Source organism: Cervus elaphus, chromosome 29, assembly GCF_910594005.1.
Source record: "Cervus elaphus chromosome 29, mCerEla1.1, whole genome shotgun sequence".
Lineage (NCBI taxonomy): Eukaryota > Metazoa > Chordata > Mammalia > Artiodactyla > Cervidae > Cervus > Cervus elaphus.
This window is the reverse complement of record NC_057843.1, coordinates 51,156,243-51,181,443: the sequence shown is the minus strand read 5'-3', so window position 1 is coordinate 51,181,443 and position 25,201 is coordinate 51,156,243. Positions and strand designations below refer to the sequence as shown.

The following is a 25,201-nucleotide window of genomic DNA, read 5'->3' as shown; positions in this document are numbered from 1 at the left end:
GTTAATTATTTATTTATATAATTCCTCTCCCCTAGAAAAGAAAGTGGCAAACCACTCCAGTATTCTTGCCTGGAGAATCCCATGGACAGAGACTGGCGGGCTAAGGTCAGTTCAAGAGGCTGCAAAGACTGAGCAACTAACCTGTCTGCCTCCCCTACTATCCTATAAAAATGTTAGTTTAAAAGCAAACAGAAGTACAATTGATGAGAACAATTCACAGACAATGTTGGGAAAACACGTGAAACCTAGCCACTGTTAAGAATCAGTTACTGACTAGCAAAAAGCACTAGCGATCAGTTTTAGCGCCCCTCCTCCATGCCTAAGCAACCTCTCTAATGTCCCTCCTTCCGTAACTACTTAATTCCTCTCAAGAGAAGAATGAATACATACTATAATGTACATACACTGAAGAATACAATGAATACATACTACGATAATTTTTAAATGTATTTACTTCTACTTTTTACCTCTCTTCTGAGAAACAAAAAGAACAAAGGAAAAAGAAAAAACCTCTACTTCAATAGGCAGAAGATAAAAACCATTCACAAACCCCAAAACCATTATCTTGTGCCATTGGCTGAATTCAAACCTTATTCTGAATTCATTCAGTTGCAAAACTGTTGGAATTTTACTGAGTTATACTAAAAGTGGTTAAAACAACCACTGATAGTTATTGTCTATAAATGCTGACTGAAGATGAGACCTAATAATTTTTTTTTCCAAAGCAGTAAATTATTATGCTCTAAATAACGCAGGGGATAAAGCCAGAATTTGAAATACAGCAATTTAGTGACAACAGCAACCAATGCCCTGCAAAGGAAGTAATAAAATTTGCAACATATTAGGGAGGAAATAAAAAATCTGTGAGATACCAGGAGTAAGTAAAGTGGGATGTAAAATATAATTTAGAAAATAAAGCCCCAGGACGGTAATTTATCACTTACTAAGAAGAATGAAGAAGTGTTTGCTGCTTAAGCTGGTCATTGCATTGAAATGATCATTGTCTTTAGTTCGCATATAATCCATACTTAAACTCTCCTCATTTTTCAATACATATGATTTTGCCATAGGTACGCTGAGTACACTAAAAGATTCACTTGGTGAAACAGAAATATTAAGTCCAAGAGAATTTAAAATCATAAAAGGTGCCAGATCCCTTACGAAGGTAGCTGAAGATCCAGTGGCAGCTTCTGTAAATGCCTAACAAGGAAGAGTCATCATAAATACAAGAAAATATAGAAAATTAAATGACAAGCAGAACACTAACAGACATATGACAAACAACTAAGTTAACAAAAACTTCTTTTTTAACTGAAGGGTTAACTCAGACTAGTATCCCAAAATTAAAGTTTCAAGTAACTTTTCTTACCTCAGCTAAATTATTCAACATTATAAGGCCACATTTAGATAATGTAATGTTTAGCTGGTCTTTCGAATAGAAAGTGATGACAGTTTTATATTCTGGTACTCTGTAATTTTCTTCTTCAGTACCTGACTCAACAATGGCCTTTTTGGCTTTCTTTTTCATCTAAAATAACATATAAATTATAGAAATATGAGAAAAATCTGTTTCTAGGAGCATGGCACAACTCATTTTACAAAGGAAAAACAAACATCAGACAAATTTCAACCACAATATTAGAGAAAGCAATACATTTTATCAGCTGCACTGCCTTACTGGAATTACTGGGACATCACCCAACTAATGCCACCTGGACAGAAGCAATACTGGAAGAAAAGTTCTTCTCCTCCTCAGTTACACTAAAATGGCAGGCATAATTTAGAAGGGGAAAATAAAACCCCAATAAGTAAACGCATGTAGCATCTGAATGAAAATCAGAAGCACATACATCATAGAATGCGGAAATTCAGGGCAAGAAAAATTAGCCTACTGGTGTTATAAATGCTATATATACAGAACAGAAACCTAGGGACTTAAAAAGTCCAACAATGGTTGCAGAACAGTGCCACTATGACCTAGGCGCGTGTGAATCAAACTACCTCCCTCTTTTTAAGTTTCGCAAGTCTACTACATGTGAGTATTCTGACCTAACAACCGCCAAAGAAGTTCCTTTATCCAAATCCTTTATCTGAAATGAGCACAATCAAATGTACTGGTCTAATACAAAGGGCTGGAAATGCCAAGCTAGTCACCTTTACTGTTCCTTTAACTGGCTTTAAGCCACTGAAAACTTGTTCATTATTTGACAGAATCATTATTAGGGAGGAGATATGCCAATAATCCTACAATCTCTTGCTTCAGAAGTACAATTCCATCCATCTAAACGTTCTGATTTATATGATTACATAAATTCACACTATATTTGAAGTAAATAATAATGTATTTTCTTTTACATACACACCCTTCAGATACCAAGGGAAACTTGAGACAGACAGCAACCTACAAGAAAATGCTAGAAATATTTTAAGATGATAGTTTATGAGTGGGGACTGTGCAGCCAGTATTGCATTCCACCTCTTCAAATTTAAAGGTATTATTACTTTATGGAAGTCCTTTAACTTCCACAGTTTTAGTTCTATCATATATTAAAATGAAGTTTAAAACTGTATCTTCTTCAGAAGTTTGTTTTAAGGTTTAAAGAAAAGTAGGTTATTTAAGACAGTGTCTAGTACATAATAAATGTTACACAATATTTATATTAGAGCCCATGAGGCAACAGTCAGCTTTGAAAATTACATTCAGAGGTCAAACAAGGAAGCAAGTGGAAAGGTTCATAATGAAATATCTGAACTCTATTGTGATTAAAATTAAAGTGTGTGTGATGTGGACATCCTCAACATTTGAAAAAAAATTTCCAGATATCAAAAATACCTTGATTCCAAGATTCCATGGTCTAAAATCCTCAGTTTGATCAATTTCTAAGGGTTCAAGCAAAGGCTCCCAAACACCAAACATTTCATTGTAATAATGTACCTAGAGAGAGAATTTAATTTTTAAATAAAATATTGTGGTATTTTCTAAAATCATCTTCCATGTTGTTCCCCACACCATTCCCTTTGGCTGTGCTATTTCTTCTGTATGAAAACCATCAACATGCCATCAGTTTCCTATACATTCTGTCTCAATGATTTCCTCATCTGGCTAATTTTACGGTCTACTCTTCACAATTTATTCCAGAAAAAAATCTTTTTTAAGTATCTTTCCTTGATTTTCAGGCTGGGTTGAACAGTGAAAACTATGTTCATCTATCAAACATTACTGGAATTTTAAAAACATGTTCCATCTACCTCCACTAACTTTTCGAAAGTCTTTGAAGTGAAGGCAAATAACATAAAATCCCATTGACGGAGGAGCCTGGAAGGCTGCAGTCCATGGGGTCGCGAAGAGTCAGACATGACTGACAGACTTCACTTTCCCTTTTCACTTTTATGCACTGGAGAAGGAAATGGCAACCCACTCCAGTGTTCTTGCCTGGAGAATCCCAGGGATGGGGTCGCACAGAGTCAGACACGACTGAAGTGACTTAGCAGCAGTAGCAATAAGTATGTACATATTTCAATTCTCTGAACTTCCTAGACATCTTAGATCAAATTCTCTGCAAAATATAGATAATTCTAGCTAAAATTTGGAAACTTGAAACCTAGTCTATCAGTTCCACCTCTATTAGTACATAACTCTATCATCACAAATATTATAGTGGCTTATAAATTTTCATACTTATTGACTGAAGTAGAATATCAGATTAGTTTCTACTAAACATAAACTAAATACTTTTAAGCAAAGTATCCCTGGGAGGATTCTATGCAGAAAAATTCAGATGCATAATATATGTTGGCTCAAAGTAAGTATCTTCCATATAACCAAAGGACTCTCACAGAAATGTGAAAGACCTTGGTGGAGTCTCACCAGAGTATGAAGACCTGCATTATATAAATGTATAAAGCATATTCTTCTAATTTTTTATGTCACTATTTCCAAACAGAAAAGAAATACTCTATTATTACTTTAAGGAAAAAAGGATACTCAATTTTTAAAATTAAGAATTTTACATCTACTCAACAGTCTATGGTATGGACCTAAAAAAAGCAATAGATATTAAGAAGAGGAGGCAAGAATACACATAAGAACTGTACAAAAAAGATCTTCACAATCCACATAATCACGATGGTGTGATCACTCACCTACAGCCAGACATCCTGGAATATGAAGTCAAGTGAGCCTTAAGAAGCATCACTACGAACAAAGCTAGAGGAGGTGATGGAATTCCAATATAGCTATTTCAAATCCTAAAAGATGATGCTGTGATAGTGTTGCACTCAATATGCCAACAAATTTGGAAAACTCAGCAGTGGCCACAGGACTGGAAAAGGTCAGTTTTCATTCCAATCCCAAAGAAAGGCAATGCCAAAGAATGCTCAAACTACCACATAATTGCACTCATCTCACACGCTAGCAAAGTAATGGTCAAAATTCTCCAAGCCAGGCTTCAACAGGATGTGAACCGTGAACTTCCAGATGTTCAAGCTGGTTTTAGAAAAGACAGAGGGACCAGAGATCAAATTGCCAACATCCACTGGATCATCGAGAAAGCAAGAGAGCTCCAGAAAAACATCTATTTATTGACTATGCCAAAGCCTTTGACTGTGTGGATCACAATAAACTGTGGAAAGAGATGGGAATACCAGACCACCTGACCTGCCTCTTGAGAAACCTGTATGCAGGTCAGGAAGCAACAGTTAGAACTGGACATGGAACAACAGACTGGTTCCATATAGGAAAATGAGTACATCAAGGCTATATATTGACACTCTGCTTATTTAACTTATATGCAGAGTACATCATGAGAAATGCTCGGCTGGAGGAAGCACAAGCTGGAATCAAGATTGCTGGGAGAAATATCAATAACCTGAGATATGCAGATGACACCACCCTTATGGCAGAAAGCAAAGAACTAAAGAGCCTCTTGATGAAAGTGAAAGAGGAGAGTGAAAAAGTTGGCTTAAAGCTCAACATTCAAAAAACTAAGATCATGGCATCCAGTTCCATCTCTTCATGGCAAATAGATGGGGAAACAGTGGAAACAGTGACAGACTTTATTTTTCTGGGCTCCAAAATCACTGCAGGTGGTGACTGCAGCCATGAAATTAAAAGATGCTTGCTCCTTGGAAGGAAAGTTATGACAGACATAGACAGCATATTAAAAAGCAGAGACATTACTTTGCCAACAAAGGTCCATCTAGCCAAGGCTATGGTTTTTCCAGTGGTCATGTATGGATATGAGAGTTGGACTATAAGGAAGGCTGAGCACTGAAGAATTGATGCTTTTGAACTGTGGTGTTGGAGAAGACCCTTGAGAGTCCCTTGGACTGCCAGGAGATCCAACCAGTCCATCCTAAAGGAGATCAGTCTTGAGTGTTCATTGGAAAGACTAATGCTGAAGGTGAAACTCCAATACTTTGGCCACCTGATGTGAAGAGCTGACTCATTTGTAAAGACCCTGGTGCTGGGAAACATTGAAGGCAGGAGAAGGGGATGACAGAGGATGAGATGGTTGTATGGCATCAGTGATTTAATGGAGATGAGTTTGAGTAGACTCTGGGAGTTGGTAATGGACAGGGAGGCCTGGTGTGCTGTGGTCCATGGGGTCATGAAGAGTCAGACACGACTGAGCAACTGAACTAAACAGCAGTCTATTAATTTAATCAACTTAAGATGAATGAAATCAGTTGAAATATAAACTTAATATGGATATGTACTCTACAAGTAACGTACACATACAAACAACTATATCAAGGGCATAAATAGGTACACTTTTTCCTAAAAGTTTGAGAATCAACTTTGTATTTATGATAAACTTAACTTAAATGTTTAAATGAGATTTCCAAAATAGTTCATATGTAGCAATATTTCTCACATAATCTGGAAAAATACTATATATGCTTACTTCTAGTTCAAGCTGACAGTGGAGATTTATTAAGGAACTCCAGTTTTTGCCTTCCCCTGAGAAACGTGATTTTGCCAAAAGCATAGGTACTGTTCTATGACCAATTCCAGCCTCAAGAACTAGAAAAATAGAATCAATGTTCATTTTTATTATCTCTCCTTTGGGTACCAATTCAGGTGTGTGAGCTGTTTTTACAGCTTCATTTGGTTCTTCAAGAAACCACATATTTAAATCTTTTGTATCCTTCTTTTCCCATAAATGTGCTGTAGAAGAAGCAGTTTCTTTTGGGATGGTTTCCTTGGCAGTATAAAGTGCGGAAGTTATGGTAATCACAGTATTTATGATAACTGGTGAAACCTAAGGAGAAAAATTCAAAATAATAAAAAAAACTACAAAAATCACTTTCCAAACTATATACTTCAAAGAACATGAAATATATTTGCGAAGGATCAAGAGGAATTAATACTGAAGTAACATTACTACCAAGAAACAGATACAATTTGCTGCCTGCAAAAAATTTTATTATTATAGCTAATTTCAATAGTTAAAATATTTACATGTTGATATTAAACTGACCAATTTCAACTATCATACTATAAGGAAGCTATCTACAGAAGCAGTCAACTGCCAATAATAAAATACATAAAAACATTCATTATAAAATGTAAATTAAGTATCTTTTTAAAATTATGTGTCAAAAATACTTTTAAACAGCTTCCTTTTGCTTATTTAATGATTAAAATTGTTGTTATAATTGTTTATTTCTAAGTTTTATTGTTTTTTTTCAAAAGGGCACTAAAGATCTGAATGACTGACTACATTATAACTTACCTTCAGTGTCAGGGATTTTACTGATAACTCAAGTACTTGTGGATCTGGACTTATCTGAGTAGCTTGATAGAACAAGTCACAGGGTTGCAAAACCTGTATGAGAAAAATCAATACTATTAACACATTCTTAAAATATTTTTACTTAAAGACTTGTCCAACAATAGATAACTATGCTAAATAAACAAGTTAGTAAAAATAATCTACTTCAAAAACAAGTGAATCAATAAAACATTCATTATTTATAATAAACAGAAAGTACTTATATTAGCACTACTGATAACACTGATCAGCACTACTGATTAATACTACTGATAAAGTAAAAGAATTTCTTAAATATACGAAAATGTCACAAAACTTGTATTCTGTATTTTATTTTATAGCAGTCCCTTGGTATCCCTTCGGGACTGGTTCCAGGACACAAACACCTGTCCCCTACCTGCTTCCTCCCACCCATGGCAGATACTAAAATCCAAGAATGCTCAAGTCCTATGTATATTGATAAAATGGCACAGTATTCAACAACAATGAAACAAACAGCACATTTTAAAAAATGGCAAGAGAAGTTGAATAGATTTTTTTTCCCAAAGAAGACAGAAGGCCAACAAGCACATGAAAAGATGTTCAACATCACTATTTATCAGGGAAATGCAAATCAAAACCAAAATAAAATATCACCTCCTATCTGTTGTAATGGCTATTATCAAAAAGGAAGGAAATTAAGAGTTGGAAAGAATGTGGAGGAAAGGGAATCCTCATTCACTAAATGTGGGATTTGTGTAGTTACTGTGGAAAAACAGTATGGAGAGTCCTCAAAAAATTAAGAATAGAGCTATCATATGATTCACCTATTTCACTTCTGGGTATTTATCCAAATAATACAAAAGCACTATTTCAAAAAGATAAACGTCACCCCCATGTTCACTGCAGCATTATCTACAACAGCCAAGATATGAAAACAACCTAGAGTGCCTATCAACAGATGAAAAGATAATGAAAACGTGGAGTGTTTCTATATGTTTGTATGATAATGGAATACTACTCAGGGATAAAAAGGTGAAACCTTACTATCTCCAACAATATGGGAGGACCTTGAGGGTATGATGGACCTAAGAGAAATGAGTCAGATGAAGAAAGACAAATACTGCATGATTTCACTTACATATGTCATATAAAAAATTAAAAAAAAACAAGAAATAAACAAATCAAACAACAACATAGATACAAATAACAGATTGGAAGTTATATAGGGGAAGGAGTGGGGAAGAAAATGGGGTCAAGGGGGTCAACTGTATGGTTACTGGTAAAAACTAAATTTTTGGTGGTGAACATACTGTTGTATATTCAGAAGTAGAAAAATAATACTGTAACAATGAAACTTACATATTGTTATAAGTCAACATTATCTCAAGAAATAAAAAGACCAAGTACAGTCAGCCCTCTGTATCCACAGGTTCTGTATTTGTGAATTCAACCACAGATTGAGTGACTAACATAAAAGTTTTATCATGGTATTTTTTTCCATTATAAAAGTAAATGAAATAAGTTAATCTACATAGGACAAACTACAAAAGAAGAAAAAATTATAAATACATTAGACTTGCTAAATAATTCTTACTATAAGTGTAAACTGAGTCTTCCCTAACTACAGTGAGCATAAATCTGCAGCCCCTAGTGACTCACACTCCTCCCAAATATAACATATGTTCACCTCCTAAGGATCCTGATAGTCACCTCCCATTATTACAGCATGAAGTCCAAAATCTTGAGAGAGTTAACTCTTATGTAGACTGATAAGGAGAAAGGGGTCCAGGGCTCTCAAGGAAGAGAAAGGGGCAAATGTTTTTTTTTTTTTTAACATTGCTTTGTCTTAGTCACGTAAGACATTTTTTCTTAAACTCTAAGTAGTTATGACAACAATTTTTAAGACTAAGTTTCTTTAAGCCCAGAGCTAATGATTACACAACAAAACAACTCATCTTGCTCAAGAGTATGTTTTTCCTTAAGTTCTGTACTAATGATTACATAACAACAATGTAGCTTGCTTGAGGACAGGTTTCTCCTTCTTAACAAGAAACTTCTGAGTAATCTTGTTATCTACAGATGTATGTTATAGGAGTGGGTTTGGTAAGACCTTTCCATTGCTACTTCTAATCTTGTTAATTTAAGATATATATTGTATCCCTAGGTCTGAAAAAAGTATATAAGGCATTGATAAGACTTCCATAAGAAATCTGTATACAGGTCAAGAAGCAACAATTAGAATTGGACATGGAACAACAGAAGGGTTCCAAATCAGGAAAGGAGTATGTCAAGGCTGTTTATTGTCACCCTGCTTATTTAACTTATACGCAGAGTACATCCTGTGAAATGCCAAGCTGGATGAAGCACAGGCTGGAATCAAGATTGCCAGGAGAAATATCAATAACCTCAGACATGCAGATGACACCACTCTTATGGCAGAAAGCAAAGAGGAACTAAAGAGCCTCTTGATGAAAGTGAAAGAGAAGAGTGAAAAAGTTGGCTTAAAACTCAACATTCAGAAAACTAAGATCATGGCATCTGGTCCCAACACTTCATGGCAAATAAATGGGGAAACAATGGAAACAGTGAGAGACTTTATTTTGGGGGGGCTCCAAAATCACTGCAGATGGTGACTGCAGCCATGAAATTAAAAGACTCTTCCTCCTTGGAAGAAAAGCTATGACCACCCTAGACAGCATATTAAAAAGCAGAGACATTACTTTGCCAACAAAGGTCCATCTAGTCAAAGCTATGGTTTTTCCAGTAGTCACACATGGATGTGACAGTTGGACCGTAAAGAAAGCTGAGTGCCGAAGAAGTGACGTTTTCAAACTGTGGTGTTGGAGAAGACTCTTGAGAGTCCCTTGGACTACAAGGAGATCCAACCAGTCCATCCTAAAGGAAATCAGTCCTGAATATTCATTGGAAGGACCGATGCTGAAGCTGAAACTGCAATACTGTGACTGCCTGATGCATAGAATGGACTCATTGGAAAAGATCCTAATGCTGGGCAAGATAGAAGACTAGAGGAGAAAAGGATGACAGAGGATGAGATGATGGGATGGCATCACTGACTTGATGGATATGAGTTTGAGCAAGCTCTGGGAGTTGATGATGGACAGGGAAGCCTGGTGCACTGCTGTCCACGGGGTCACAAAGAGTTGGACACGACTGAGCGACGGAACTGAACACTAGCAAGTGGGGCACTCTCCGTCCCATTTCTGATATCTGTGTCAGAAGCTTTCTCTTTTTCACTGAATAAAAAGTCTGCCACAAAAGCTCTGAGTGATCAAGCCCAGTCCCTGGTGCTGAAGCTAAATCTTCTTCAGAGATCACAAATCACAAATTCTTCACTATCAATTTCATCACATCACGTAATTTTAGTTCATCTATATCTCTCATTAATTCAAAATTCTAAAATCTTATCTCTCAATTAGCTCAAAGTCTAAAATCTAAATCAGGTCCAGATGATGAAGTTCTTAGGTATAATCTATTAAGTACAATTGCTGGGGCACAACTTCTTTTAAAACTGAAACTGAGTTCCTGGTTCCCATCACTCCCAAAATAGAATGGTGGGACAGATAGAAGATAACAATTACAGACATTTCAATTCATAGAGAAGGTAAAATGGAGTCACTAGTCCAAAGCAGTTCTGAATAACAGTCAAGTAAATGAGTTTCCTGATTAGATTTCAAAGGCTAGGAATAATTCTCTGTGGCTCTGAACTTCACTCCAAGTCATTCTTCCTCTTTTTTCACAACAGGTAGCATAAAACTGCAGCTGAGCAGTTTTATTATTCTGCATCTTGCCAGGATTTGGGAGGGTGCAAGAGTCTCTCATCATTTTGTACTTTTTGTCTCTCTCATGCCACGATAGTAGTGTTTCTTGCTAAAATAATTTTCTCAAGAACTTTGAGGGCCTTCTATAGATTTCACGAAATTTCATTCCATTAGACAAATGTTGCATTCATGGATCTTTTTTATATAACAATGGCCTCGTGCTAATAAAGTTAAGGGGTTTCTAAGGCCTTCTGGTTTCACTGAGATCAGCGAAATAGACATTAATCTCTTGAAAGGGCTCCTTGTATGACTGAATATTCTGTAATTTTTAAACCTGAGGTTCAGCAAAAGGTTATACAATAACACATTCTTTTCTCTATCTTATATTTTTGGTAGTCATTTCTGACTTGAAGCGTCTTATGCCAAGCCACACTAGTGACTCCTCTATCCCAGTTTAACAAGCTAATACTTAATGTTCCTGCATTTATTCATCAGCAAAAATGTCATTTCTACTAAGAAGTCCCTCTCACCTACTACTCCAGAACAGTTAGACTATTCTATTAAAGAATCTTAATTAGCAAACAGAATATAAGAGCAAACTAAGATAGCCTCAAATTTCGGGCTAACCCATAAATGTTACCTGGCATGCCATGGGAGAACTATCAGTGCAATTTATAATAAGAGTAATAAGAACTATTTCAGCTTTTTCAACAGATGACAGTGAGCACTCAATAAAATTCCACACTTATTTACAACTAAGATAATTTCAAAATTAGAGAGGGAATATTTCTCAACACAATAGAAGTTTTAACTTAAGTTCACAAGCAAGTGTTTCCCTTATACGGATGCCCAGCTAAAGGTCTCCTTTCTTTAGTCTTCCACTCCCATCTGAAGGAAGAAACTTGTGACCAAGCAATAATCCACCTACAAGTTGAAAAGTCATATTTAAAAAGCCTGCTTGATGTAAAAGAATGAAACTGGAACATTCCATAAAACTATACAAAAAAATTAACTCAAAATAGATTAAAGACCTAAATGTAACCTGGTACTATAAAACTCTCAAAGAAAAACATAGGCAGAACTCTTTACTACAAATTGCAAAAAAAAATTTTTTTTTTTGATCTCTCTCCTAAAGCAAAGGAAATAAAAGCAAACACAGACCTAATGAAACTTAAAGGCTTTGGTAAAGCAAAGGAAACCACTGACAAAATGAAAAGACAACCTACTGAATGGGAGAAAATAATTACAAGTGGTATGATTAATAAGGGTTAATATACAAAATACAGAAACAGCTCGGCAAGATTACACAGAAGAACTGTACAAAAAAGATCTTCATGACCCAGATAATCATGATGGTGTGATCACTCACTTAGAGCCAGACATCCTGGAATGTGAAGTCAAATAGGCCTTAGGAAGCACCATTACAAACAAAGCTAGAGGAGGTGATGGAATTCCAGTTGAGCTATTTCAAATCCTGAAAGATGATGCTGTGAAAGTGCTACACTCATTATGCCAGCAAATTTGGAAAACTCAGCAGTGGCCACAGGACTGGAAAAGGTCAGTTTTCATTCCAATCCCAAAGAAAGGCAATGCCAAAGAATGCTCAAACTACTGCACAATTGCACTCATCTCACACGCTAGCAAAGTAATGCTCAAAATTCTCCAAGCCAGGCTTCAACAGTAGGTGAACCGTGAACTTCCAGATGTTCAAGCTGGTTTTAGAAAAGGCAGAGGAACCAGAGATCAAATTGCCAACATCCACTGGATCATTGAGAAAGCAAGAGAGCTCCAGAAAAACATCTATTTCTGCTTTATTGACTATATCAAAGCCTTTGACTGTGTGGATCACAATAAACTGTGGAAAGAGATGGGAATACCAGACCACCTGGCCTGCCTCTTGAGAAACCTGTATGCAGGTCAGGAAGCAACAGTTAGAACTGGACATGGTACAACAGACTGGTTCCAAACAGGAAAAGGAGTACGTCAAGGCTGTATACTGTCATCCTGCTTATTTAACTTACATGCAGCATACATCATGGGAAATGCTCTGCTGGAGGAAGCACAAGCTGGAATCAAGATTGCTGGGAGAAATATCAATAACCTGAGATATGCAGATGACACCACCCTTATGGCAGAAAGTGAAAAAGAACTAAAGAGCCTCTTGATGAAAGTGAAAGAGGAGAGTGAAAAAGTTGGCTTAAAGCTCAACATTCAAAAAACTAAGATCATGGCATCCAGTCCCATCACTTCATGGCAAATAGATGGGGAAACAGTGGAAACAGTGAGAGACTTTATTTTCTTGGGCTCCAAAATCACTGCGAACAGTGACTGCAGCCATGAAATTAAAAGACACTTACTCCTTGGAAGGAAAGTTATGACGAACCTAGACAGAATATTGAAAAGCAGAGACATTACTTTGCCAACAAAGGTCCATCTAGCCAAGGCTATGGTTTTTCCAGTGGTCATGTATGGATGTGAGAGTTGGACTATAAAGAAAGATGAGCACCGAAGAATTGATGCTTTTGAACTGTAGTGGTGGAGAAGACCCTTGAGAGTCCCTTGGACTGCAAGGGGATCCAACCAGTCCATCCTAAAGGAGATCAGTCCTGGGTGTTCATTGGAGGGACTGATGTTGAAGCTGAAACTACAATACCTGATGCGAAGAGCTGACTCATTTGTAAAGACCCTGGTGCTGGGAAAGATTGAGGGCAGGAGGGGAATGGGACGACAGAGGATGAGATGGTTGGATGGCATCACCGACTCAATGGACATGGGTTTTGGTGGACTCCCGGAGTTGGTGATGGACAGGGAGGCCTGGCGTGCTGCAGTTCATGGGGTCACAAAGAGTCAGACACAACTGAGGGACTGAACTGAACATACAACTCAACATCATTTTTATATTTTTACCAAATGCTCCAGTTAAAGATAGGCAGCAGAACTAAACAGACATTTTTTCCAAAGAGGACATGCAGATGACCAACAGGCACATGAGATGATGTTCAACAATGCTAATCATTAGAGAGATGCAAATCAAAACCACAATTAGCTATCACCTCACACCTGTCAGAATGGCTATCGTTAAAAAAACAAGCGCTGGCAAGCGTGTAGAGAAAAGGGAACCCATTGTTAAAGTAGTCTTTACTGTCAGGATGGACATAGGATAGACAAATGACAGATCAGTAAATAAAACAAGAGTTCTGCAGCAAATATAAAAACAAAAACTTTCCATGAATAAATAATAGCTTTGGTTGTTAAAGCTACTTACATATGGAGCCACCAAATGCTTAACAAACTAAGGATTGCCAAGGAGACCAATACCTGGTATATAGAAGTTTTTTAGTATTAAAACTGCTGAAATAACCTCCAAGTAATAAGCTCAACAGAAAGTAAGCTGTGACAACAGTGTTTATCCTGAAAAAGACAACATTCACTTTATATATGTTTACAGTGGATAATGGTTAAAAAAAGAGAGCTAGAGCCATGTGAGAAAATGCAAATAATGTTCTTTCAAGAGAGCAAAATCAAAGACTCCAACATGGGCTATCCAAGGAATTTACTCCATTGCTGGAGTTTCAAGTTTTCACAATTCAATTCAGCAGGATATTTCAATTGTTATGAAGCAGTGACTACAAAGTGTTTCCTATTCTTTCTTTTTCTGAATGGGTTTTTGAACTTCAAGTTTTCAGTCTTTGTACCACTGTTAAACTAGTGACTGTGTATACTGCTGAAGTGTGCATCTGTCGAAAACTGGTAACTTGTCTATTAGTTAATATATTGTCAAACCGAAAGAATTCATATGCAGACACAAAAAAGCAAACTATCATCTAGGAGGAGGGACAAGATGATGGAGGATTGGGAGGACGTGGAGTACATCTCTCTCCATGGATACATCAGGAATACACCTTCAGACACAGAAGTGCATGCAGAACACCAGCTAAGGGCAGACAGGAGTACCTGACCAGAGGAAAAGAATATAGAACCACCCAAAACTCGGTAGGACAAAGGAACTAGGGGGAAAAACAGGAGCGTTCATAGGACTGGACCTCCCCTTGGAGCGTGGGGGAACTGAAGCAGGGGTCCGATCCCCACATCAGGGCAATTGTCTGAGTCAGAGGAGAAACATGTAAGGCTGAGAGTGAAAACAGCTGATCTGTGGCAGCCTAAATGGAATGAGAATCAGACAGTCCTTGCTGCAGCCAAACATAATCTGGGCAGGGACGCAGGTCCCAAGAAAGGAGCAGCAGCTGGGAGCTGGAGTTTACAGACTGTGGAGCAATCCCAGCGTGAGGGCTCTGTTGACTGTGGAGAGACAGATCTAGGCGATGTGAGGGAGGAGATGTGGTGGGAGATGCCTGTGGAGGAAAGCCAGGCAGCCATGGAGGCCACGGTGACACTGCTGAGTCACGCACACGGGGTGGAGCCATCACCATCGCCTCTCTCTCCCCACAATGCCAGCATCGGCACCTGAACAACAGAAAGGCTGGCCCATCAACACCTGACACGCTGCACTACAGAGTAGGACCCCACCCAGGGTGCCCCTTTAAGTGCCTGAAATGCCCATCTATGGGTAGGACCCCAATCAAAGGAGCCCTCTAAGTGCCTGAACGGGCAGAGCTACGGGGAAAAACTGGCCTAAGAGGCCTTCTGATTGCCAGTTACAAGAGGCTCAAAAAAAGACGGATAGGGCCATAACTCCTGTGGCGGAGGCAGTCCATGTCCCTGCACACTTGGCACTGCCCAGGATCCCCACATGCCAAGCAGCTGCGCCACCTTCTCGTTCAGCTCTCCCTGGGGCAGAGCTGCCACCGGCAAAAAAAGTCTTGCATCTATGCACGCAGGGTTGCTTCAGCTGTGTCCAGCTCTTTGCAAACCTGCAGACCGTGGCCTGCCAGGCTTCTGTCGGGGATTCTCCAGGCAAGAACACTGGAGCGTATTGGTCAATACTGGCCGGCATACCCTCTAGAGCACTGTATTTCCTGCTGACCTAGCCACCAACTCCCCTGAGTACCTGGTGCTGCCAGAACTCCTGTGACCTAAACAGCTGCACCACCTCCACCCCTGGCCCTCACAGGGGCAAACCCAGGTCCTCCAGGGCAGCCCCAGGAGCAAACCCCAATGGACGACCCATTTGCAGAGGTGGGAATAAAACCACAACTGAAACCCAGGGGCAGTGTGGCTAAGGAAGAAGACCCCAAACCTTCCCACTAGTTACACAAGCTGCAGATTAAATCCACATGATCAACTAGGCAGACTCTGTGTCTATGGAATACATAAAAGGACATTCAGAGCTCCCACAAGAGGAAACACACTGGTTCTGATAGCTGTGGACACTGGAGGGAAGAACACGCAGGAGTAGGACCAGATTAGAATCTGAGCTGCCCCCACAGCAGATCCAGAGATCAGCACAGTGTTGGAGGGCATAAAAGGGAGGTGAGGTGGACTGCAACCTCCAGCAAGGGAAAGGACTCTGACAGCAGTGACTCAAGAAAAACATTTATTATTCTTATGGTTTGACTTGTCCTGTAGATTCCTTTGGATTTTTTTCTTTTTTTTTGCCCCTCTGTTGTAGTTGTCAATTTTTTGGCACTATGAAATCTAATTAAGTTTTTGAATTTTTTTTTTTCTCCTCAGTCACATTTTTTATTGTTGTTATAAACCTGTGCCTCTACACTGGGCTTTTGCAGTTCTGGGGAGTTTTCCTTTTTCTTTTTTTAATTTTAAAGTTTTTAAACCTATTATTATTTTTTATACATTTATTCCTTTGTTTGATTTTCATACTGTTCCTTTCCCCTTCCAGATAATCTTTAACGTATATAAGTCTTCTTTATCTACCTGTATTTAACTTTGCATATCTATTCTTTCTTTCCTTTCTTTCCTTTCCTCTCAAACATTTGTTAGTTTTATTTTCATAGCTTTATTCCCCAACTTGTGTCTTCCTTTAGTTTTGTTTTCCAGTTTCTGTTTTATTTAGTTTTGTTCTTAACTGGTAGATACAACTCTTGATTTCTTTTGTTCACTGGGTCAATCTATGTACTTTATTTTTGTTGGACTGTTTTGATTTTGCTTATGGGTGTATACGCATAAGTGTATATTCAGTCACACTTCTTATTGGTGTTATAAACCTCTGACTCTGTGTTGGGATTTTGCAGTTCTGTGTTTTCTTTTTTTCTTTCTTCTTCCTTTATGTCTTTCTTTTTTTTCTTTGCTCTTTTTTATAATTTTAATGTTTTAAACCTATTATTTTTTTCTCTACATTTATTTCTTTGTTTGCCTTTCCTACTGTTCTTTTCCCCCTGCAATTAACCTTTAATGTATATAAATCTTCATCTACCTGTATTTAACTTTGCATATCTGTTCTTTCTTTCCTTTCCTCTCAATATATGTGTTAGTTTTGTTTTCATTGCTTTATTGCGCAATTGGCACCTTGCTTTAGTTCTGTTTTCCAGTTTATGCTTTAGTTAGTTTTGTTCTTAACAGGTAAATATAATTTTTGATTTCCTTTGTTTGCCCGGTCAATCACTGTACTTTATTTTTGTTGGACTGTTTTGACTTTGCTTATTGGTGTATATGTATATTGCATCATTTTAATTATTATTTGCCTGATTTTGTAACTGCCATTTGTCTGGGGTTCATCTTTGGTTTCTTGTTTTTGGGTATTTGTTTTTAATCTCACTTAATGCCATAACAAAGCACTTGTGGAATCTTCCTTCCTGACCAGGGATCAAGCCCTGAGCCTTTGGACTGGGAACACTGACTCCAAGACCCTAGACTACCAGAGAACTAACCCCAGGGAGTATCAAATAATGAGAACTCACACAAAGGAAACCACTTGAGTACAAGACCTGGCATCACCCAGCCACAAGTAACACCCTATGCAGGATGCCTCATCTAAACAACAAACAAAAAAAATACATACGCAATCACCAGCAGACAGGATGACCACCTCACTCACCCTTGCCCATCAGAGGAAAAACAAACAAACAAAAACTCATTATGAATCTCAGCCTATAGGAAGGTTACACAAACCAGTGCACCAAACATAGGAGGCCAGAAACCAAAAGGAAGAAAGAATTCAACCTTGTACCCTGGGAAAAGACCACAAACATAGTAAGTTAAAAAAAAATATAATGAAGATTGGCTGAATGGATACAAAAACAAGATCCATATATATGCTGTCTATAAGAAAACTACTTCACACCTAAAAACACATATAAACTGAAAGAGAGAGGATGGAAAAATATACTCCATGCAAATGGAAAGCAGAAGAAAGCTGGAGTAGCAATCCTCATATCAGACAAAATAGACCTTAAAATAAATATGATTACAAGAGATAAGGAAGGATGCTACATAATGATCAGGGGATCAACCCAAGAGGAAGACATAACAATTGTAAATATCTATGCACCCAACATAGGACCACCTTAATACATAAGACAAACACTAACAGACATAAAAGGAGAAATTGACAGTAACACAGTAGTAATAGGAGACTTTAACACCCCACTCCCACCAATGGACAGATCCTCAAAACTGAAAATTAAAAAGAAACACAAGTCTTAAATGATACATTAGGTGAGATGGACCTCATTGATATCCTCAGGACATTCCATCCAAATGCAGAAGAATACACCTTCTTCTCAAGTGCACATGGAACATTCTCTAGGATAGACCACATCTTGGGTCACAAATCAAACCTCAGTTAAGTTAAGAAAACTGAAACCATATCAAGCATCTTCTCTGATCGCAATGCTATGAGACTAGCTATCAATTACAAGAAAAAAACTGTAAGAAAAACAAACACATGGAGATTAAACAATACGTTTCTAAATAACCAATAGGTTATTGAAGAAATCAAAAAGGAAATAAAAAAATTTCTAGAAACAAATGACAATGTAAACATGATGACTCTAAAACCTAATGGGATGCAGCAAAAGCAGTCCTAAGAGGGATGATTATAGCAATACAATCCTCAAGAAACAAGAAAAATACCAAATAGACAACCTAACTTTACACCTAAAACAACTGGAAAAAGAAGAACAAAAAAAAACCCCCAAAATTAGTAGAAGGAAAGAAATAATAAAGGTCCAAGCAGAAATAAATGAAAAAGAAATGACAGAAATAACAGTAAAGATTAATAAAACGAAAAGCTGGTTCTTTGAGAAGATAAACAAAATTCACAAACCATTAACCAGACTCAATAAGAAAAAAAAGAGAGAAGAATCAAATGAACAAAATTAGAAAAACAAAGGAGAGGTTACAACAGACAATGCAAAAATACTAACGATTATAAGAGACTATTATGAACGATACGTAAACAAAAAATTTCACAATTCATATGGAAACACAAAAGACCCTGAATAGCCAAAGCAGTCTTGAGAAAGAAGAATGGAGCTGGAGAAATCAACCTTCCTGACTTCAGATTATACTACAAAGCTACAGTCATCAGGACAGTATGGTACTGGCACAAAAACAGAAATATAGATCAATGGAACAAGATAGAAAGCCCAGAAATAAATCCGTGCACCTATGGGTATCTTAGTTTTGACAAAGGAGGCAAGAATATACAATGGTGCAAAGACAGCCTCTTCGATAAATGGTGCTGGGAAAACTGGACAGCTACATGTAAAAGAATTAAATTAGAACACTTCCTAACACCATACACAAAGATAAACTCAAAATGGTGCAAAGACAACCTTCAGAATGGGAGAAAATAAAAACAAATGAAACAACTGACAAAGGATTAGTTTCCAAAATATACAAGCAGCTCATACAACTCAATACCAGAGAAACAAACAACCCAGTCAAAAAGTGGGAAAAAGACCTAAACAGACATTTCTCCAAAGAAGACATACAGATGGCTAACAAACACATGAAAAGATGCTCAACATCACTCATTATTAGAGAAATGAAAATCAAAACTACAATGAGGTATCACCTCACACAGGTCAGAAGGGCCATCATCAAAAAGTCTACAAACAATAAATGCTGGAGAGGGTGTGGAGAAAATGGAATGCTCTTGCACTGTTGGTGGGAATGTAAATGAATACAGCCACTATGGAAGACGGTATGGAGATTCCTTAAAAAACTAGGAATAAAACCACCATATGACCCAGCAATCCCACTCCTAGGCACATACCCTGAGGAAACCAAAACTGAAAAAGATACATGTATCCCACTGCTCACTGCAGCACTATTTACAACAGCTAGAACATGGAAGCAACCTAGATGTCCATCGAGAGATGAAAAGATAAAGAAGTTGTGGTACATTTTCATTAGTGTTTTATAAGAGTACTAGGAGTCAGATAACTTGAAAAGATGTCTTTGAAGAAACAAATTTTAATCAGTTATGAAGAGGAGGAAGGCCAAGAGGATACTAGAAAATAAAATACAAATGTGAACTATGTCAAAGCATACGACTGATGGTTCAAATAAGCCATATGGAGAAAAGCAAATAACATATCTGGGAAAAATAGGTCTAGATGGGAGAAAAAATTAAAAATAATAAAACTTAAACAACACAACAAACAATTGGTAGAAAGTCTTAACTGCCTAAAAGCAGTGTGGAATTGACATGGAAAGAAAATCAGAGTAAAATCTTCACTGAGAAGTATTTAGATTAAAATCAAATTCTTAGTGTGACTATTCCCATAAATACACAAAACAATGAGAAACAAATGGAAAAAATGAAAAGAGACTTTAAAAGCTGGTGCAGTAATAATCTAAATTAGGCTCTGCAAGACAAAAGAAAAGTATTTTATACAATAAGGTTGGAGAGTATGTAGGAGCCACTTTCCTATGTGATACACGCTAAATATAAAACAGTTTACAATTAAGCTGACAAGTAAATAGAAAACTCACAGTAGTGATTTTTCCTTTTCTTTTGACTGGAAGAAATGGGCATGCTTTCACTTGGAGATCTTTAATGGCAGCAGTCATTCTATCGTTTTCAAAGTCACCTAGCCAATATATTTCACACTGTGTTGTAATGACTAAGGCAGGAGCATCATTTCTTGTCATATCAGCGACAAACACAATTTCAGGATTTTTAATAGTGATATTCACTTCCCACTTTTCTGATTGCAGTTTAGGTACTAAAATAAAAACACACATAATGTCTTAAAATAGCTATAAATCTTTCTTATATTGTGAAAAATTATTTATAGGAAAATGGTATCTCCATTTGAAGTAAAAACCAAATAAAAATACTTAGATTCCAAAAGAATTTACTGCAACTCTCCTAGAACTCATAGCCATTAGAATATTTTAAAATGTGAGGGGGAATCTCTACTATTTAATGGCAGAGCTAAAAATAAACATAGTTTCTAACTCTTAGCTTGACACTCTTTCTACTATACTACAAGGAATGAAATATATAAAAGATAACAGAAAATTATAAATGTAACAAGAATAAAATAACTTTAGGGACTTCTCTGCGGGGTCCGGTAGGTAAGACTCCGCACTTTCACTGCAGGGGGAACGAGTTCAATCCCTGATTGAGTGGCCTGGCCAGAAAGCAAAAATAAACATACAAATAAAAGACAAGTTTAAGTTAAAATACTATATGAAATATTATATAAAATACTATATGAAAAGGAATCATTGTTTCATTGTTTCCTTCCAAGAAAATCTTTCAAATTATTGTCTTCAAAGAAGTACAATTACTTATTTTAACATGGGTCTCATTATTTTTGAGCCCAGTATCTACTTATGCCTTGAAAAATACAGGAACTGTCTATCTTATCAGAAAACATTTAAATTTTCCTCTTACCTCTGAAAAATAAAGATTTCTAATTTATTGATCCACTTAACCTCATCATCTAGAAGGATAATCAAGCTAACTATTATTATAGCACTTCAGTAACAGATATGAAATATTTTAGCCAATAACTAACCTTCTTCTTTAGCAGACCATGTTTGAACACTGGTTTCCACAGCAATGCCTGTGGTGTAGGCCTCAAGAAAGACATTTGCAACGGTCAGCAGAAATTCCACACTTGCACAAATATACATTTCTTGAAGGACTATATCAGCGACCCAACCATCTCGGATTCTCCTATACCTTACATCCATCATGTCCTTTTTGTCAAACCCAACTGTCAGTCCTATCATTCTGAAAAACACAATCACAATTCCTATGAGCATCCTGCACATAATCAAACATACCAGTAAAACCCAAAGCTCTCTCACTGCTTTCACTGACAGTTAGCCAACGTTCTGAAGTCACTTGGTAAGATAAGAGAAATAATAAATTTACAGACTTCAGGAGCACAACTGTTTCACAATATAGGAAGTATATCCTTAAGAAATCATCAGAATTTTGAATCTCAGCATATTTTTTCCACAAATTTTCATATATTACCCATTACAAGTGTATGGATTCAAAATTCAGATCATAGAGATTAATTTTAAACCAATTTAATTACACTGATTATTTCTATTTAACCATTTTTTTCTATTCAACCATTCAGCAAGAACAGCACATAGACAGGGCATTTAAAATGTTGACTGAGAACTAAGGAATCAACTGCATTAAAGCTTTGAAGATGTCAGCATATACCTGGAAAATGCACATGCAACTCTGAGAGTAAGTTCTGTAAAATATACCAACCATTGCTCAATAAAAATTTAAAACACTATTACCTAGGAGTTGCTTTCTTGATATGGGGCCTTTTGTCATCTAAAATACAGTTTTTTAATGAGAAGGAAGAAAATATTGAGTCATCTGTATACATTTGCAAAGTGCTTATAATATTCTCCAACTTAAATTCAGCAAGTTTCAGAGAAGGATCACGAATATCTGTAAAGGAAGTCTGAGGAAAAAGAAATCAATACAAATTTTAAACAAAAATACAAATTTAAAACATATTTTAAGATATGAAATACCACATTCTCTATCTGCAAGAGCTCATAATGAAAGGCATATATTAACTTTAAAATATCATCTTTCATATCAAAGGCTGTATGTAAGAAAACTCATTTTAAAAGGCTAGTTAAATATTAACATGAAAAGTACAACAATTTTTCTCAAAGGAACAGATACAACAAAACACAGGAAACAGCAAAAATATAGTTTTTCTTCTTCAACTTACCTCTTTAGGACCTGGACTATACAGTGCCATGGTGAGATAATCGGTTCTGAAACTCATATTCAGTGTTGTCTTAACTTGGGAAGCACGTGAGTGTACTTCTACCACAGCGGCTGTCACTACAGTTGTTCCTTGGAAAAATTAGTTAGTGGATAAAAGAAAAAGGTCAGGAAGGGCAGAACTCATTAAAATAGAATTAAAGTAGATTTAACATAATTCTTAAATAAATGGTTATAGTATAATATTTTTCAAAAAGATTTAAAAATTCAGATGCTAAAAAAAAAAAAAAAAAAATTCAGATGCTGAATTCACTTAACTCCAGGGTTAGCATTCTTTACATAATAATCTGGGAGTATAAATTAAACTCTTGGTTTCCTTTTAATAAAACTCCTGGTTTAATTTTTGTAAAATGAGAATAGAAGAACTAACCCCTGGGTCTGTTTTGGCAATTCAGGAAAATAACATGTGTAAAATGCATACCAGAGTACCTGACATATGTGTTTTGCATTTAAATTTTACTTCAAAAATAAACTAAAAACAAACAAGATGCTTTAGATGACATTTTAAAAATGTTCCACTAACCAAAAGGATCCAAAATTCAAACTTTTCTACATTTTATATTTTGGGGCAAGGTATTATATACACATAGTACATATTAAATGGATTCTGTAGACCTATTATCCTTCTCTTGGCTGCATTGCTCTGTCAGTGATTACTAGTTGAATAGGAATGTGATAGTGGACATTCTTGCTTTGTTCCTATTTTAGGTGGAAAACTTTCCACTTCACCATTAAATATGCCTTTTAGATATTTCTAGTTTTTATAACAAATAGGTGACTTTTATCAAATGCTTTTTCTGCATCTATTCAGGTGATATAATTTTTTCTTTTTCTATTAATTTTTTCTATTTTTTCTAAATTTTTCTATTAATTCTTTTTCTATTAATTTTTCTAATTAATTTTCTATTAATTAATTTCTATTAAATCTATTAACCTTAATTGATTTTTGAGGGTTAAACGAACTGCATTTCAGGATAAGTCTAAGTCAAGATGACACATCCTATATGCTTATTGCTGGATTTAGTACGCTATGCTGTTAAGAATTTTTATTCCTGTGTTCATTAGGGATAATGTCAGGGTAACCCTAACTAAAAATGCTAAATTGATTTCTTAAATCTAGTAATTTGTTGGAGACGTCTTAGGGTTTTCTATGTAGTCAATCATGCTGAGAGGCATTTTTACTTTCTACTGTGTAGAAATTATTATGTATAAATAATTTTGTGATAATAAACTCTACAACTTACATGAAATGTACAAATTTTTTGAAAAAAAAGTTACCAAAACTGACATAGGATGAAATAGAAATAAGATGAGTAGTTCTGCATCTATTAAAAGGATTAAATTTCAGTGCTGAATTTTGTTAAACATTTAAATAAGATACCAGTGTTAAACAAACCTTTTGGAAAACAGAGGAGGAGGAAACACTTCCTTATTCATTTTATAAAGCAAGCATTAGCCTGATACCAAAAACCCAAATAAAAAATAAAAAACAACTTTGAGGAAAGAATACTGCATCTAATATCCCTAATGAACACAGGAATACAGGGTTACTATGCAAATATCGGGCTTCCCTCGTGGCTTAGAGGGTAAAGCGTCCACTTGCAATGTGGGAGACCCGGGTTCAATCCCTGAGTCAGAAAGATCCCCTGGAGAAGGAAATGGCAACCCACTCCAGTATTCTTGCCTGGAAAAATCCCATGGACGGAGGAGCCTGGGAGGCTGTAGTCCATGGGGTCGCAAAGAGTCGGACACGACTGAGCAACTTCACTTATGCAAATATCAACTGTATCAGTAACAAGTGAGAAATGGACTTTTAAAAATATTTGCAGTAGCATCAAAAAACATACTTAGGAAGAAGTTCAACAAAATTATGCAACACTGCTACACTGAAAAATCTCATTATTTTAAACGAAGAGACTAATGTGTGCTCAATCACTCAGTAATGTCCAACTCTTTTTGACTCTCTGGATTGTAGCCTGCCAGGCTTTTCTTTGTCCATGGAATTTCCCAGGCAAGAATAACTGGAATGGGTTGCCATTTCCTTCTCTAGGGGATCTTCCAGACACAGGTATCAAATCCACATTTCCTGCATTGCAGGTGGATTCTTTACCTACTAGGCATCATGGAAGCCCCAATAGCTTATTATTTTACTTCCTCTGTTGCTGCAGCACAACACATGCATCCCTCAAGGGAAAAAAAAAAAAAACACAACAGAGTATCTCTCACCACACATTCTAAAAATGGCTCAAAATCATGCAAAACTTAGTTCACTTCACATCTGCACCAGAATATACTGTACATATTTCTCCCTTCTTTGGAACAGAAAACATGTCTTCTTCTCCCATATTACTTAATGCAGCATAGTTAACACCTCATTCTACATGTTATATAGAATTTATGTCATTTTTCTCAAGACATTTGTCATTTTTCTCTTGAAGCATTCTAAATTCCTTTTTAATGAAAACCAAGTACTTTCTAGCCCAGTAACAGATAATTTAGGGATTCCTTTTTAATGCTCT

The 25,201-nt window shown here is 36.5% G+C and overlaps 1 protein-coding gene across 3 annotated transcripts in view; it reads right to left on the bottom strand.

Annotated features, from left to right (window-relative positions):
* VPS13A (vacuolar protein sorting 13 homolog A) overlaps nucleotides 1-25,201 on the bottom strand; it is a 268,740-nt gene that overhangs the window by 86,471 nt on the left and 157,068 nt on the right. For all 3 annotated transcript variants that reach the window (XM_043890712.1, XM_043890713.1, XM_043890714.1), the window contains exons 36-44: nucleotides 22,627-22,754; nucleotides 22,178-22,347; nucleotides 21,430-21,647; nucleotides 20,396-20,628; nucleotides 6,738-6,830; nucleotides 5,907-6,263; nucleotides 2,834-2,935; nucleotides 1,370-1,528; nucleotides 945-1,200 (exon numbers count right to left, since the gene is read on the bottom strand). In XM_043890712.1, coding sequence (XP_043746647.1) covers nucleotides 945-1,200; nucleotides 1,370-1,528; nucleotides 2,834-2,935; nucleotides 5,907-6,263; nucleotides 6,738-6,830; nucleotides 20,396-20,628; nucleotides 21,430-21,647; nucleotides 22,178-22,347; nucleotides 22,627-22,754 — 1,716 coding nt within the window. The remainder of the gene's footprint in view (nucleotides 1-944; nucleotides 1,201-1,369; nucleotides 1,529-2,833; nucleotides 2,936-5,906; nucleotides 6,264-6,737; nucleotides 6,831-20,395; nucleotides 20,629-21,429; nucleotides 21,648-22,177; nucleotides 22,348-22,626; nucleotides 22,755-25,201) is intronic.